Source organism: Aethalodelphis obliquidens, unplaced genomic scaffold, assembly GCF_003676395.1.
Source record: "Aethalodelphis obliquidens isolate GAN/ISIS:26980383/991018 unplaced genomic scaffold, ASM367639v1 scaffold69, whole genome shotgun sequence".
Lineage (NCBI taxonomy): Eukaryota > Metazoa > Chordata > Mammalia > Artiodactyla > Delphinidae > Aethalodelphis > Aethalodelphis obliquidens.
This window is the reverse complement of record NW_020838013.1, coordinates 2,761,768-2,778,671: the sequence shown is the minus strand read 5'-3', so window position 1 is coordinate 2,778,671 and position 16,904 is coordinate 2,761,768. Positions and strand designations below refer to the sequence as shown.

Below are 16,904 nucleotides of genomic sequence, written 5' to 3'. Positions count from 1 at the left end.
GATAGGCGGCAGTTTTGATAAGCAAAGGAACTTACATACAAGGCTTATCTTGGGCTCCAAAAGACCAGTAGATCCCTGCATCCGCCTGCCAGAATCCTGAAGATTTATATAGAGGCTTTAACTGGGCTTGGTCAGGTATTCAGTCCAGATGGTCTCAACACCACCTTACTCTCTCAAGGCTGCATCCTTAAAATAGCTCCTAGTGTGGGAACTGTGGGGCAGAGCGGACATTCTGAAGACAGGGGAGGGGCGAGGAGCCCCCAATTGCCCCGGTCCAGCTCACGGGTCAACTGGCGGTCACGTCCTGTCAATGACCTCCTGCAACAGTCTATAACTAATATACTTCATATAAATTCATATGAGTTGACTCTTCATATAAATGGAATTCTACAATATATTATCTTTCGTGTCGGGCTTCATTTGCGCATCTTTACATTTGTGAGATTCATCCATGTTGCTACAGGTGAGAGTATGTAAATGTAGTTTGTTCTTTTATTGCTGTATAAATAATCCACGATTTATTTATTTTTTTTAAAAGAGTTTTTTCTGAAAGCCTCCAGCATCTCAGCCTGGGAAAGCAAGCACATGTGGCGACATCCACGCTGCTTGGCTGCAGGAAATGGAGACGGTTACAGAGCCCCCTCTCCAGTTATGTCTAAACCACAGAAGTGCTGACAGATGTCCCAAATGCAACCTGGCCACGGCCCAGCAGCCCAGGGCCCCAGCATGGCCCCGAGCTCAGTCCCTACAACCACTCCTGTGGATGCCACGTCCCTGCAATCCTGCAGCCCAGTCAGGAAGCCCTTCTCAAGGCGAAGTCCCAAGGCAAAGCTGTGTGGGCCCCAGGGCATTACCAGGTATTTTAATTCACACACAGACACACATTTCCCCCAGAACTACTAGTCAAAGCAGGCTACTGTGTTCGTCACAAGCTGTGCCCAGATCTTCCAGCCTCTATGCCATCAAGGTGCTGGGGCCAGGTTGGCAAATCAGCCTCTTGTGTCCGCATGGTCCCATCTCTCTGCTGAAGCCAACCTCCAGTAGATCTACCCAAACCTCCGACTGGCTTCGGAGGCCCAGTGGAAGTGGGTTGGGGTACCTCTAGAGGCTCCCAGCAGGCTCCCCACTCCTGCCCAGCCTAAAGGTCCTGCTATTCCTGCCCGAGAAGGTGGCCCCTATCCTGCAGCCTGGCAGCGTCACCCTCCATCCAGGGGAATCATCCTTCAGAAAGATCCTGCCGTAGAGGTCTGTTAAATCCCACAGCCCCTGTGCTATGCAGGCTCCCACCCACGGCTGGCTCAGCAATCCTGTTGAGGCTTGTTCTGATGGGGTCTGTTTCCCAGGAGTTCTGTGCCCACCTTTTGTATCCCTTGTGGTTGCCCTGGACACTCCTTAAATATCAGACAGCTGTACGAATGCCCAGGGTGGTGGAGGAACTGAGCTCGTTTGGGTCAGTTTTTCATCCATTCTACAAGTATTTATTGAGCGCCTCCTACATGCCAGGCACTGCTCTTGGTTCTGGAGATTCAGCGACGAATAAAACAAAGATCCAGGCCCCAGTAGAACTTACATTCTAGGAGGGGAGATAAGGAATAATTAATGTCAGAGAGTGATAGATGCAATGGAGAGAAATGAAGCTGGAGACGGAGAGGAAGCCTGAGGGAGGAGAAGGAACACAATTCAGAGAAAGTGGCACTTGTGCAGAAGTGACATTTGAGCAGAGATGTGGAGGACCTGAGGGAGGGGCCACAATGGAATTTACAGTCAGGAGATGGCCTGGGAAATGGGTGTAGCTAGAGAAGCGATCCAGGGACGATTGATCAGCTGTGACCAGCACTGCTGCCGGGTCAAGTAAGAAGAGAGGACAGAACTGACCACTGGATCCAGCAACATGGAGCAAAGTGGACATTTTCAAGAGTAATTTTAGTGGAGTAAAGCCTGAATGGAGTGGCCTCTAGAAAGAACGGGAGGGCTTACCTGGTGGCACAGTGGTTAAGAATCCGCCTGCCAATGCAGAGGACACGGGTTCGAGCCCTGGTCCGGGAAGCTCCCACACGCCGCGGAGCAACTAAGCCCATGCGCCACAACTACTGAGCCTGTGCTCTAGAGGCTGCAAGCCACAACTACTGAAGCCCGTGCGCCTAGAGTCCGTGCGCCACAGCAAGAGAAGCCACTGCAGTGAGAAGCCTGCGCACCACAACAAAGAGTAGCCCCCGCTCGCCGCAACTAGAGAAGGCCCGTGCACAGCAACGAAGACCCAACACAGGCAAAAATAAATAAATTAAGAAATAAATTAAAAAAAAAAAGAATAGGAGGAGAGGATCTGGAGACCAGCATGGTCCACTCTTCCGAGGAGTTTTATCATAAAAGGGGACAGAAAAATGGGACGGTTGCTAGAGGAGCAAGTGGAATTGAGAGATTTTTTTTTTTTTTTTGTGGTACGTGGCCCTCTCACTGTTGTGGCCTCTCCCGTTGCGGAGCAACAGGCTCCGTACGCACAGGCTCAACGGCCATGGCTCACGGGCCCAGCCGCTCCGCGGCATGTGGGATCTTCCCAGACCGGGGCACGAACCCGCGTCCCCTGCATCGGCAGGCGGACTCTCAACCACCGTGTCACCAGGGAAGCCTGAGAGATTTTTTTTTAAAGATGGTGTTAAACACCATAAACAGGGGCTTTAGGTGGATGGAAGTGATCCACTAAAGGCAGGGAGGCTTGTGGGGACACATCCTTGAGCAGCGAGGGGGTGGGCTCTGCACAGGGGAGAGGCTGCCTTGGACAGGGGTGTGGATCACACATCACGGTGACGTTCCCTCTGATTTTCTCAGTGAAGTAGGAAGCACGGTCATCAGCTGGGCGTGAGGGTGGAGGAGAATGTGTTGGAGGCTTGAGAAGAGAGGAGGGGATGCGCAACTCCCATCTAGGAGTGCTGGTGGGAGTGTGGACCGGCGAAGGACGGTAGGACTGCCGGGCAGTACTGAGGACCTGTTTGAGGTCTAGGATCGTAAACCTAAAGCGAGATGCGGGAGGTCATCTGACTCCACAGGCATATTCAGGGTCAAGGGTGCAGGTTCAGAGTAGGTGGAGGGGCGGATGTAACCAGGTCGGGGGTTTTCCAGTGAATGTGACCAAAACAGAGAGGATCAAGGGGGTGGAGAGGGTTTGCAAGGGACTCAGGCTGGGCCAGGAGGGAGGAAAGCACACGTGGGAGGTGAGGGAGAGTGGAAAGGAGCTAGCACCAATGGACTGGCTGTCCTGGAGGGGTGGAAGAACTCTCCAAGTCCGAGTGATGGAGCGAGCGAGGTGGGAAGATAAAAAGGAAATCAAATGCATCAGCTCCCTGAAGGGATTTCCATCAACACTCACAGTCCAGAATGTTCAGGGAGGGGCCATACGATCTTCCCGTCCAAGAAGGGGAAAAAAGATTGATCGAGTTATTGTCTGGTGCCTACAGCAGCATAGACATCAGCTGACTCCAACAGCCTGAGCCGGAGCTCTCCGGTGTCACCCACTCAGATGTCACACGCTCTTGTCCAGATGTCATGTCTGTGGCTTCACATGTTCCTTCCAGGAGAGGGTGGGGCAGGACCATGGAGCTGCTGCCTCATGGTGTCATCACCATGTCTGTTCCTCAGCTTATCAGCTGACCTTGGTGTCTGGCTGGCTGCCTGGTGGTGGCTGTCCCCCTGTGCCCTCATAAGGAATGTGTGTGCCCCCCACACTGATGGCCTTCTGATAATATTATATTCTAGGTGTTCATAATCAGCTCTCCAAGGACTGTGGCTTTCTGGTGCACCTTCCTGAAGTCCCTGATCACACTATACCCTACCCTTAGTCCCGCCACTCTAACACGCTAATCCTCCCAACCAGCTCAAGGGGACGTGGGTACGGTGGTGCAGGTGAATGGGGCTGTAAGCAGTAGGAAGGGGGCTGCTCTGAGAGGGTGCTGTGAAATCACACACACACACACACACACACACACGTGCACACCGTGCCCAGCTCCCCCAGATTTCCAGGCATCTTTGGGCCAATCAATGGGTTGCAGCCTGGGGACGTCCCTAGTGGTCCAGTGGTTAAGAATCCGCTTTCCAGTGCAGGGGATGCGGGTTCTATCCCTGGCTGGGGAACTAAGAGCCCACATTCTGAGGGGGAACTAAGCCCACACATCACAACTACTGAGCCTGCGCACTCTGGAGCCCACACGCCACAACTAGAGAGCCCGCATGCCGCAACTGGAGAAGCCCATGCACCACAACTAGGACCCAATGTAGCCAAATAAATAAATATTTAAACAACAAACAAACAAAAAAACCCAATGGGTTGCAGCCTGGCTGAGCAGAATCCCAAGGCAGGATAGGCCATGGCAGGTGGAAGGAGTCACACTTGAGCCCCAGGGACCTTCCCAGCCCTGCCTGGCTGTCTATGAAGTCTGAAAGAGGCTTAAAGCGAGTACTTGGTGGTTCCCTCTCCCTCTCAGCCCTTATACGTGCCAGGCCCTCTGTAAGGATGGCCTGCCCCTTGCCTCCTCTGCACGCTGAATGCCTTCTCATCCTTGGAAGATTCCCCTCAAGTGTTCCCTTCTGGACAGAATTTGTCATTCTCTCCACTGGGAGCATGGTGGTCCTCCCTCTATAGGGGCGCTTACCACATGGTTGAACCCAAAGCCTATCTGACTCCCCTGCTAGACTTGAGTCCCTGGGCACCTTGTCTTCCCCAGGGCCTGGCATGGAGGTGGCATAGGGCTGAATAAATGAAAGGTGCTTGCAGGTAGGAGTGAATAAATGAATGGATGGATGAATGAATGGATGGATGAATGAATAGATGGATGGATTCCTGGTAGGGTCAGAGGATGGAGGTCAGCTTGTCAAGAAAGTGTGCTTCTCCGGCTCTGTCCTCTAGAACAGTCTTCCTTTCTTTTCTTTTTTAATTTAATTTACTTTTTGGCTGCGTTGTGTCTTTGTGGCTGCACGCGGGCTTTCTCTAGTTGCAGCGAGCGGGGGCTACTCTTCGTTGCGGTGTGCGGGTTTCTCATTGCGGTGGCTTCTCTTGTTGCGGAGCACGGGCTCTAGGCACACAGGCTTCAGTAGTGGGGGCTCGCAAGCTTAGTTGCTCTGCGGCATGTGACACCTTCCTACACCAGGGCTCGAACCCGTGTCCCCTGCGTTGGCAGGCGGACTCTTAACCACTGTGCCACCAGTGAAGTGCCCAGTCTCCTCTTCTAAGAGTCCCACTTTCTCCCATAAACTGGGACCCCTGCAGGATAGTTACAGAGAATTCTTCTGAGTCCCTCTTTTCCCCTTAGCTCTAGGCTTAGCATTTTAAGGGGTCAGATGAGGCAGGAGCGGCTAAAGTGTACTGAGTTCCTACTATGGGCTCAACACCACGCTGGACATTTTTACAGATGTGGCCTTGTTTAATGAAAACAGCAGCACAGTTCTGTGAAATAGGCTCTATTATCCATTTTACAGCTAAGAAAACAGGCTCAGGGAAGCTAAGTGAATTGCCTAAGGTCACACAACTTACGTCTAGCAAAGGATGGGATTTGAACTTAAAACCCAATCAAGCGGCCAGGGCTGGATGTGCTGGAGATGGAATGACACCAGGGAAACAGAGGCAGGGGTGGTGGGCAGCAGGCCCAGCCCTGCTCTAGTCCTACCTTGGCCTCTCCTATTGGGAGACCGTGGGTGAAACTTTGTCCCTCTCCAAGCCTCAGCGTCCAGGTATGCATTTGATGCCCCTTGGAGGTCTCTTCCAAGTGAATGTTGCAGAAATCGAGCTGGAGGTGAAGAGCTCCTGGTCCTTCCTGCAGGACACTCCCTTACTCTCCCTGCCAGCTAGTGGCCAAAGGGCAGGGCCACCTATTAGGTAATGGTTAACTGGACCCGACACCCCATCTATAAGGAGCCACACCAGCTGGCCAAGACTCCACAGGATGCAGTGCGTGAAGGTGCTTGGAGGGGTGCTGGGGGCCGCTGCCCTCTTGGGGCTGGGGATCATCCTGGGCCACTTTGCCATCCCCAAGGGGACTGACCTGCCAGCCCCCAGTGCCTCAGCCTCCCAGGACCTGGACCTGGAGATCCTTGAGGCTGTCGTGGGACAGCTCGATGCCAACAGGATCCGGGAGAACCTTAGGTGAGAGGCCTGCCCAGGTGCCCCTCCTGTTTGCCAGAGGCTCCTCCCTGACCCTGGGCCCACCCTGCAGAGAACTCTCCAAGGAGCCGCACCTGGCCACCAGCCCCCGGGATGAGGCGCTGGTGCAGCTGCTACTGCGGCGCTGGCAGGACCCGGAGTCGGGCCTGGACTCAGCCGGGATCTCTGAGTACGAAGTGCTGCTGTCCTTCCCCAGCCAGAAGCAGCCCAACCGTGTGGATGTTGGTGAGGTCCTGCTCTGGCCTGGGGAGGCCTGTGGGCCGGGAGAGCTGCCGGCCCAGCCCAGACACTGCCCTCTCTCCACAGTGGGTCCTGCTGGGGACATCCTCTTCTCCTCCCAACGAAGTGAAGAGAACCTGACTGGGGAGCAGGGGGACCCCAATGTGGTACCACCATATGCTGCCTATGCTCCCCCCGGAACACCTCAGGTGGGCCTGGGACACCCCCTCCCCACTGCCATGGCCCAGCTCCCGCTGGCTTCTACCCCAGCTGCTCCCATCCTGACCCACGGGCAGTTGAAGAAAAGTGCCTCAACTGGGGCTCAGCCCCACCCAGAATTTACTTGCTTCCACACTCCACTACGACTCCTTTTGCCCATCACTTAGTCATTCAACAAACACTAATGGGCCCTGCTCAAAGCCAGGCCTGATACAGGGTACCTGGACACAGAGCAAACCAGGTGTGACTTTGTCTTGGGGAGCTTATAAGCTCTAGGCGAGGTTGGGGGACGGAATCTAAATCCTTCATCCTGCCACTCAGCCTTTCCCCTTCTTTCCTGGGCCTGGCTCTAAGGGTCACCTTCTCTGGGGAACAGGGCCTCCTCGTCTATGCTAACTGGGGCTCGGAAGAAGACTTCATGGAGCTATACCAACAGGGCATCAAACTCCAAGATAGCATCGTCCTGACCCGCTATGGGGGTGTAGGGCGCAGGGCTAAGGTAAGCAGCAGCCCCCAGTGGACAGGAGGATGTGTGGGGAAGGGAATGGAGCAGGGCTGAGGGGTAGGCCAAGCCCTGGGCTCGGGGCAGTAGAGGGTGAAGGATTCCTTCCACCCACCAATGGCCTGCTTTGGCACTCTGCCCAGCCAGGCTCTAGCCCATTGATTGGCCCAAAGAACACTTAGGTGCTGTGTGACCTTGGATATCTCCTCTAACCTCCCTGAGCCTTGGGAAATAAAGGAATTGGGCACATTTTTCAGCTTTGGTATATTCTGGAAGTCTAAGTCCTCCTGTGACATAGTTCTTCTGAACATTCGACTTAAATCCCTCCTGTTGTCCCTTCCTCCACAACTTGCTTCTTTTCAACACAAATTTTTTTTTTTTTTTTTTTTTTTGCGGTACACCGGCCTCTCACGTTGCGGAGCACAGGCTCCGGACGCGCGGGCTCAGTGGCCATGGCTCACGGGCCCAGCCGCTCCACAGCATGTGGGATCTTCCCGGACCAGGGCACAAACCCATGTCACCCGCATCGGCAGGCAGACTCTCAACCACTGCGCCACCAGGGAAGCCCTCAACACAAAATTTTGACTGAGGGTTACATGTTTGTGTTTTCTTAAATGTTTACTTACTTATTTATTTTAAATATAAAAAGGTATAGAGTGGGAGCAGGGACTAGGGAGTTAGTCTTTAGTGGGTCCAGAGTTTCAAATCTGCAAAATGAAGAGAGTTCTGGAGGTGAATGGAGGTGATGGTAGCACAGTAATAGGAATATACTTAATGCCACTGAACTGTATGCTTTAAAATGGTTAAGATAGTAAATTTCATGTTATGTGTACTTTATCACAATTTAAAAAGAAGTAAAATAAATAAATAAATAAAATAAGTGCCCATGATAAGAGCTGGGGGTAAAAAAATGGAAAGAAAAGAGAAGAAAGGCGAACAGGCGTGGTGGAATTATACAGATTATGAAACTTCCAGTTAAAAAAAAAAAAGTATAGAGTGAAAAAGTTTTCTCATAATGCCATCCTCCAAAAAGGTAGCTTGTTTGTTTATGGGATATGTACCCAGAGTTTCTTTGGGAAGAAGAACATATGAAGATATATTCTTACTTCCTTCTCCTTTTATATAAAGGTAGCATAAATATACTGTTCTGAGCTATGCTTTTTTCACCTTAATACGTCCTGGAGATCATTCTCAATTGGTGCATAAACTCTGTCCTTGATCTTTTTTTTTTTTTAATGTACTGTTTTGTTTTTACTGTCCTAAAATATATGTAACATACATTTTACCAGTTTACCAGGTTAACCATTTTTAAAATGTACACTGCAATGGCATTAAGGATATTCACAATATTATGCAACCATCATTACTAACCATTTCCAGAATGCTTTCATGGTTCCAGATGAAACTCTGTACCCATTAAACACTAGCTCCCCCATTCTCCCTCTGCAGCCCCTGGTAACCTCTATTTGACTTTCTGTCTCTATAAATTTGCCTCATCTCGGTACCTCACATAAGAGGAATCATGTGATATTTGTCCTTTTGTGTCTGGCTTATTTCACTTAGCACAATGTTTTCAAAGTTCATTGATGTATCAGAAGTTGACTCCTTTTTAAGAATCAGTAATATTCCTTTGCACGTTATATACTAGGTTTTCCTTATCCATTCATCAGTGATGGACGGTTGGGCTGTTTCCACCTTTTGGCTACTATGAACAGTGTTTATATGAACATGGGTTTAGGAGCACATCCTCCTTCTTTTACACAGCTGCATAGTACTCCACTGTAGGGTACCTCCGTTTATTTAATGACCCCATTGATGAGCCGTTGCCTAGGCTCAACAGTCTTTTGCTGCCTCAAGCGGCACTGCAACAAATGACTTGCGTTAAGTATCATCTTGCCGGTGGGAAGACAGATCTGTCCTGGCTTCCACAGTGAGGGAGGGAGGAAGAGGAACAAGATGTGCCCCCTTCTCGCCCCTCCCCTAAACACAGCCTCCTCTGCCTTCTGCAGGCTGTGAATGCTGCCAAGTATGGGGTGGCTGGGGTGCTGGTGTACACGGACCCTGCAGATATCAACGACGGGAAAAGCTTGCCGAACGAGACCTTCCCGCACTCCTGGGGACTTCCTCCCTCGGGGGTGGAGCGAGGCTCCTACTTTGAGTATTTTGGGGACCCCCTGACTCCTTACCTTCCAGCCAACCCCTCCTCCTTCCGCCTGGACTCTGACAATGCCTCCGGATTTCCCCCAATTCCCACTCAGCCCATTGGCTTCAAGGATGCAGAAGTCCTTCTCTGGTGAGCTTTTGCCCTGGGGTCTCCTTCCCACTCTCCAGTGGCCCCCAAACTTCAACCCCCGCACCCATATTTGCTCTGATGGGCCTCCGCCTCCTCCCCAGCAACCTGCAGGGAGCCTCAGCCCCGGCTGCCTGGCAGGGAGCCCTGGGCTGTGACTACAAGCTGGGGCCCGGCTTCCGTTCTGATGGTATCTTCCCAGCAGGCAGGTGAGATGGGGCCCCCTCCTCCCCCAACGCTCCCCTTCTCTTCCCTTGTTATACTTCCTTGACCCTGGTTTCCTCAGGGCTCACTTCAAGGCCTGGCCTTTCCCTTTCTCCTGTCTCCCAACCCCTCCCTGATTCCAGAGTGTCTGTCTTGTCTTTGGGGAAGCCTGTGAAACAGCTGCGTGCCTCACAAGGCCCTGTGGGGTCCCCCCCACCTCACCTTGGACCTCCATTCTCCAGTCGCCCCCTCTCTTGAACACACCCAGCTCCTTCCCACATCAGGGCCTCTGCACTTGCTGTTCCTGCTGATGGGAACATCCTTCCCCACGCTCTGTCATTCCTGGCCTGCACTAACCTCCCCACCTGCCACCAGGTACCTTGTCAGTGTCCTCCCAAGCCCTTCACTGCCTGCAGTTGTTCACTTCCTTGGGGTCTGCCTCCCTCTGGAGAGGGAGGCCCCACGAGGGTGGGGTCCATGTCTGTCTCAGTCATCGCCCAGAGCCTGGTACGCTGCTGGCATACACTAGGTATCCAATAAGTGAGTGAGTACAAAGGAGAATTGGAATCAGAAGAGCTGGGCTCTAGCCTCGCTGGCTCTCCTGGTATTTCCAGGCGAGTGATCTTGCCAGGTCCCTTTCCTGCTCTGGGCCTCAGTTTCTCCTACTTTGGTGGAGGGGAAGACTCCTAACACCCCTACCCTCCCCCAGCCAGGTGAACGTGAGTGTCTACAACCGCCTGGAGCTGCGGAACTCCTCCAACGTCCTGGGGATCATCCGCGGGGCCGTGGAGCCTGGTGAGCGCTGCCTCACTGTTCCCTGCGCCCCCAGGACCCGGCCCTGCTCTGAGCGCGCCTGACCACGCCCCCTCTGCCCAGCCTGGCTGCCCCACCCACCCTCGCTCCTCCACTTGGGCGTCTGACTCTGCTCCTCCCGCCAGACCGCTATGTGCTGTATGGAAACCACCGGGACAGCTGGGTTCACGGGGCCGTGGACCCCAGCAGTGGCACTGCTGTCCTCCTGGAGCTCTCCCGCGTCCTGGGGACTCTGCTGAAGAAGGGTGAGCGGATCCTGCTCCCCTGGTCCAGGGACTCTCTCCCCAGGAGGTCGCCTCCAGCTCAGTCCTCCCCGAGCTTTTGGGCGTCCTGTCCCCCCTCCTCTCTCTCATTCTCCAGTCCCCACTTGGGCGAAGCTTGAGGGCCCTGGGGGCAGACATGCATGGACATCAGCCCTGGCCTCGCTCGAGTAGCCCAGTGTGGTGCAGGGAACTTGTGCAATACCTTCTGAGGGTTTCCTGGGCCCCTCCAATGAAGCGAGGCCAGATGTGGCCTCGAGCGAGGCAGTGCCCAGGCTCTGCCCTCAGGGAGTCTCAGCCCAGTTGAGGCAGGGGTGACGGACAATCGTCAACTCAACAAATATGTCCCCCGTGGCTACTATGTGCCAGGCCAGTTCTAGGCACTGGACATCCCCCAGTGAACACCAGAGTTCATGCTGTAATGACAACTGTGAAACGTGCTATAAGGAAAAGTACCTACCAGGCTTTCCAGATGCAAGCCAGAGCGCAGGGAGGCAGCAGTTCTGGGAGCGGTAGGGGTGGAGATCCAGGTGGAGGGCACAGCATGTGGGAAGGAGCAGCTGCACCAGGTGGCAGAGCTGGATATTTCCTAAAAATAAGGACATTTTCTTTCATAACCACAGTGCAATGCTCAGAATCAGGAAATTAACAATTTTGCCAATTGTTCTGAAAACTTTTGTTTTGTTTTTAAATGGGCAAAGTACTTTATTTATTTTATTTTACTTTTTTAGCTGCATTGGGTCTTCGTTGCTGCGTACGGGCTTTCTCTAGTTGCCGCGAGTGAGGGCTACTCTTTGTTGCGGTGCGTGGGCTTCTCATTGCAGTGGCTTCTCTTGTTGCGGAGCAAGGGCTCTAGGTGACGGGCTTCAGTAATTGTGGCACATGGGCTCAGTAGTTGTGGCTCGCGGACTCTAGAGCGCAGGCTCAGTAGTTGTGACGCATGGGCTTAGTCGCTCCAAGGCATGTGGGATCTTCCCGGACCAGGGCTCGAACACATGTCCCCTGCATTGGCAGGCGGATTCTTAACCACTGTGCCACCAGGGAAACCCGGCAGGCGGATTCTTAACCACTGCACCACCAGGGAAGCCCCTGTTCCAATAACTTTTAGAGCAAAAGATATTTCTCGTCCAAGAACCAATCCAGGATCACATGTTGCACATGTAGTAGTTGCGTGGGTCATTTGTAATAGTTTCTTAGCTGTTCTTTCTTTCATGATCCTGATATTTCATTTGTTGACTGTCCCTCAATTTGGGTTTGTCTGATTAGATTCATCTTATGCATTTTTGGCAGAAAAAAATGAGAATTTTTCATTGCAAGTATGTAATCATTTTATACTTAAAAAATTTTTAGGGCTTCCTTGGTGGCACAGTGGTTAAGAATCTGCCTGCCGGGCTTCCCTGGTGGCGCAGTGGTTGAGAGTCCGCCTGCTGATGCAGGGGACACAGGTTCGTGCCCCGGTCCGGGAATATCCCACATGCCGCGGAGCGGCTGGGCCCGTGAGCCATGGCCGCTGAGCCTGTGCGTCCGGAGCCTGTGCTCTGCAACGGGAGAGGCCACAACAGTGAGAGGCCCGCAAACCCAAAAAAAAAAAAAAAAAAAAAAGAATCTGCCTGCCAATGCAGGGGACACAGGTTGGAGCCCTGGTCCGGGAAGATCCCCGGGCCGCGGAGCAACTAAGCCCGTGTGCCACAACTACTGAGCCTGTGCTCTAGAGCCCGCGAGCCACAACGACTGAAGCCCACGCACCTATAGCCCGTGCTCTGCAACAAGAGAAGTCACTGCAATGAGAAGCCTGCGCACTGCAGCAAAGAGTAGCCCCTGCTCGCTGCAACTAGAGAAACCCCGCGCGCAGCAATGAAGACCCAACACAGTCAAAAATAAATAAATAAAATAAAATAAATTTTTAAAAATTTTATTTATTTGGCTGCACCGGGTCTTAGTTGTGGCACGCAGTATCTTTTAGTTGCGGCATGCGGGATCTAGTTCCCTGACCAGGTATCGAACCCAGGCCCCCTGCCTTGGGAGCGCGGAGTCTTAACCACTGGGCCACCAGGGAAGCCCCTATACTTAAAAAGTTTGGTTTAAAACAAAAAGATGAGGAATGATCAAAGGGGACTGAGTTGCATCCAGAGACGGGAGCACAGCCAGGAGCCCATAGCGCTGTGGAGGGGTAGGGGGAATCTGAAGGCGGTGAGGGGGTCAAGCAAGGACCTCGGAGGCTTCCGGGAGATGGCTGAGGCCTGTGGCAAGAGCAGCGAGAGCACAGAGACTGGAGATGGAAGCCAGGCTGCGGGAGGCTATGAGAAGCAATGTGGGACATTGGTTAAGCCCCTGGATTCTGGAGCCAGGCCTTGGATTTGAACCCTGGCTCTGCTGCCTACCAGCTGTGTAATCCTGGCAAGTCATTAAACTTCTCTATGGCTCAGTTTCCTCAATGGAGAGAGTCATAGTCTGTCCCTCACGACGTGTTGTAAGGATTGGCTCAATGTGGATAACGCTCTAAGGAGAATGTGAATGTATCATCGCCAAGTGAAGATGATTAGGGGAGAGTTTTGCATAGGATGCATGGAGGAGAGAGTTGGGGGACCTCTAATCAGCATAGCCAGAGAGAAGAGGGGGATAGGGCATTCTGGCAGAAGGGACCCCCTGACGGAGGGAGATCGGTGTTGACGTCAATGTTGGGGGCTGTCACAGAAGCGGAGGGGCGCGGGTAAAAGGAGGATGGAGCCTCAGGGAAGGCTTGGCCAGGGAGGTGCCAGGACCTACCTCCAGTCGCCTGTGCCCGGCCCGTTCCAGTCCTCCCTCCTCTCCACATCCCCAACCTTCCCCCTAAGCCACCCCATGATCCGAGGAATCTTGCCCTCCAGCCCTTTATCCCCCTCCCCAGGCACCTGGCGTCCCCGAAGATCCATCGTGTTTGCGAGCTGGGGGGCAGAGGAGTTTGGGCTCATCGGCTCCACAGAGTTCACGGAGGTGAGCGAGCCCCGCAGCTCGCCGCTCGAGGGGGTTTCCGGGGCAGGGCAGCGCGGGGCTGACAGGGTCCCACCCGCCTGCAGGAGTCCTTCAGCAAGCTGCAGGAGCGCGCCGTAGCCTACATCAACGTGGACATCTCGGTGTTTGGTATGAGGGGCGGCTGGGCTTACTCGGGGAGGAGGGAAACGAAAGGGTGGGGCCCGAATAGAGTCTTTCTCGGATCCCCTCACAGCCAATGCCACCCTGAGGGCGCAGGGGACGCCCCCGGTCCAAAGCGTCATCTTCTCTGCAGCCAAACAGGTGGAAATGGGAGGGGCTGGGAGCTGGGCTGGGAGGAGGACGGGCGGGGCGGGGCTACACGGGGTAGGCGGGGCTGGAGCTGGTACTTATTAGAAGGGCTGGGGGTGGGACTGAGGCTGCGGGGTGGGCCTTGTAGGACCCGCAGGACTGTGCGTGGGCTCGGGTGGGCAGAGCGGAGGACCAGCCTGGTCGTGGGGCCTGGGGAGGGGCCAGCCCCGAGACTAGATCCCCCTCCGCTCAGATCCGCGCACCAGGCCCCGGCAGTCTCAGCATCTATGACAACTGGATCCGATATTCCAACCGTAGCAGCCCGGTGTACGGCCTGGTCCCCAGGTGAGCCCAGGGCCGGGCTGGGGACTCCGGGCTGGTGAGCTGGCCCAGCGCCCTGCAGCCTAACCATCTTCCTTCCCGCAGCCTGGGCACTCTGGGTGCGAGCAGCGACTACGCACCCTTCATTCACTTCCTGGGCATCTCCTCCATGGACATCGCCTACACCTATGACCGGGTAAGCGGACACCCCTCCGTCCCCCATCCCGGTTCCTTGCTCCACCAGCCCCCTCCTCTCCTTCGGGCCGCTCCAGTGCAAACTGAACCCAGCTCCCTCACTCATTAGCTGTGCTACCTCAGCTAAGTTTCTTTACCTCTCTTGAGCATGTTCACCCTCATCTATGTTATTTTATCAAATTTAAGATACAGCTGAGTATAAGATGCACTGTCATGATACGCACTATTCAGGAGGGAAGAAAGCACTGTCAAGTAGTTGCAGGATGACACTGACTGTAAGAAGCATCCTGATTCCAGAGATCTTAAAATGTTTATCTCAGAATAGATTAAATAACAGTATAAACCAGTGGTCTGAGGGTAAAGTGAGATAAGGGATGCAGAGTGCCCAACCTGTCTCCCTGTTTGATGCTCCAAAAGGCCCTTTCACCCCTCCATGGCTACACCACTCTTGAGTGGTGGAGTTGGGATGTGAATCCTCTTGTCTGACTGCAAACCCCAGGTTCTTCTCCTTCATGTGAAACGGGAAACTGGCACCTGACCCAGCTTTGCCACTTATTAGCTGTGTGATGTCAGGAAGGTTACTTAACCTCTCTGAGCCTGCTTCCACCTCTGTAAAGTAGGAATCCTAGAACCTTCCTCACAGATGTGGTGACAATTGAATTGAAATAATGTCTCTACATTGTATGCTTCCCTCCACTTCCCATCCCAAGCTTGTCACCTCTGGGTCTTGTTCCCCCAGAGCAAGACCTCAGCCCGGATCTACCCTACCTACCACACAGCCTTTGACACCTTTGATTACGTGGACAAGTTTGTGGACCCTGGTGAGGACGAGGGCAAGGGGCATCCTGAGGCTGGAGGAGGATGGGCTGAAGACTGAGTCCTGGCCTTGTTGCGCTTCCTGCAAGGTTTCAGCAGCCATCAGGCCGTGGCCCAGACCGTGGGCAGTGTGCTTCTCCGGCTCAGTGACAGCCTCTTCCTGCCTCTCAATGTCAGTGACTACAGCGAGACCCTCCGCAGCCTCCTGCAGGCTGCCCAGCAGGACCTTGGTGGCCTGTTGGAGCAGCACAACATCAGCCTGGGTACGGAGCCCCCCCAACACTGAGGCATGGGGAGCCCTGCACCCCCAGGGCTAAGATGCTGGCTGTTCCCCACAGGACCTCTGGTGACCGCAGTGGAGAAGTTTGAGGAGGCAGCCACGGTGTTGGGCCAACACGTATCAGCACTGCAGAAGGGCACCCCCGAGTGAGCAAGGGCTGCAAGCAGGTGTCTGGGAGGGCGGCATCCAGGGCAGGGCGCAGGCTGGCAGCTGGGCTGCTGGCTGTAGGGTGATCAGAGGGCCCTGTCGCCTCCAGCCCCCTGCAGGTGTGGATGCTCAATGACCAGCTGATGCTCTCGGAACGGACTTTCCTGAATTCGCGAGCCTTCCCAGAGGGACGCTACTACAGGTGAACCTGTCCTGAAGCTCTTCGAGGTGCAGTGAGGCTGGGCAATGGGCACCCGCTGGAGGGACGAAAATGTCAGTTTTGCTGGCCTTTAGAGCACAACCCAGTCCCTTGAGACAGTTGGGGAGTCAGGCTTAAAGGATCGGAGGCAAATCGGTGAAGGTCACCCTGGGACTAGAACCTGCATCTCTTCCCACCACCAGTGGAGAGGGGCTTTTGTGCCTAGCTGTATACAGGAGCTGTTCCGGGCTGAAGCTCCCCTCTCTCCTGGCCCCTGAATGGTCCTATCCTCCCCCATTTCTCCTGTCAGCCATGTGCTCTGGGCACCCCGCACCGGCTCTGTACCCACGTTCCCAGGCCTGTCCAATGCCTGCTCCAAGGCCATGAACACAGGCCCCGGATCTGCAGCCTGGGCTGAGGTGCAGAGGCAGCTCAGCATCCTGGTGGTGGCCCTGGAGGGCGCAGCAGCCACCCTGAGGCCTGTGGCTGACCTCTGACCCTAGCCCTCATTCTTCAGCTCCCATCCCCACCCTTTATCCTAACCCTCTCCCACTCCAGTTTTGAGTGTGTCCCCGTCTCTCCTGATGCTAGGAAAGGGCACGACCACAGGACCCTCTCAAACTTCTGAGGCAACAGCTCAGGGCCCCACCGGTGCGGACACTTGAAGGGAGTGACAAGCCCCAGATGAAACTTTCCCTCTTCCTGGCTCTTGGTGGTAGGTGGGTTAGGATGGGACGCATAATGGCAACCTTAGATGTCAACTCAGAGACCACCAGAGCTACTCCTCAGTGACCAGCAGGGAAACTGAGGCCCAGGGTGGATAGGGCATTGCCCAATTTGGGTTCCGCTCCCCCCACGCCCCTAGCATGTCTCAACTCCTCCCTGCCCTCCCCAAATAAATTGAGCCTAGCTGCTGTCCTTGCAAGACAAGTTCCTTTCACTTATTTATTTATTTTTAGACTTATTTTATTTATTTATATTTGGCTGCGTTGGGTCTTCGTTGCTGTGCGCAGGCTTTCTCTGGTTGCGG

The 16,904-nt window shown here is 54.1% G+C and overlaps 1 protein-coding gene across 1 annotated transcript; it reads left to right on the top strand.

The window, feature by feature from the left end:
* Positions 1–5,658: 5,658 nt before the first annotated feature.
* NAALADL1 (N-acetylated alpha-linked acidic dipeptidase like 1) lies at positions 5,659–16,582 on the top strand. The gene is made up of 17 exons (XM_027089944.1): positions 5,659–6,130; positions 6,201–6,576; positions 6,963–7,085; positions 9,098–9,381; positions 9,483–9,587; positions 10,292–10,377; positions 10,521–10,640; positions 13,543–13,628; positions 13,712–13,775; positions 13,861–13,928; positions 14,170–14,261; positions 14,343–14,433; positions 15,172–15,253; positions 15,338–15,511; positions 15,587–15,674; positions 15,785–15,877; positions 16,185–16,582. Exons 1-17 carry the CDS (start codon positions 5,931–5,933, stop codon positions 16,369–16,371), a joined length of 2,319 nt encoding a protein of 772 aa, XP_026945745.1. The 5' UTR covers positions 5,659–5,930; the 3' UTR covers positions 16,372–16,582.
* The last annotated feature ends 322 nt before the right edge of the window (positions 16,583–16,904 follow it).

What these genes read in the sequence shown, in the direction of transcription:
- NAALADL1 (XM_027089944.1), top strand. Translation starts at nt 5,931, where the DNA reads ATGCAGTGCGTGAAGGTGCTTGGAGGGGTGCTGGGGGCCGCTGCCCTC. An exon ending in GGACAAGTTTGTGGACCCTG is followed by an intron (nt 15,254 to 15,337) that starts GTGAGGACGAGG and finishes GCTTCCTGCAAG; the next exon opens with GTTTCAGCAGCCATCAGGCC. An exon ending in CCAGAGGGACGCTACTACAG is followed by an intron (nt 15,878 to 16,184) that starts GTGAACCTGTCC and finishes TTCTCCTGTCAG; the next exon opens with CCATGTGCTCTGGGCACCCC.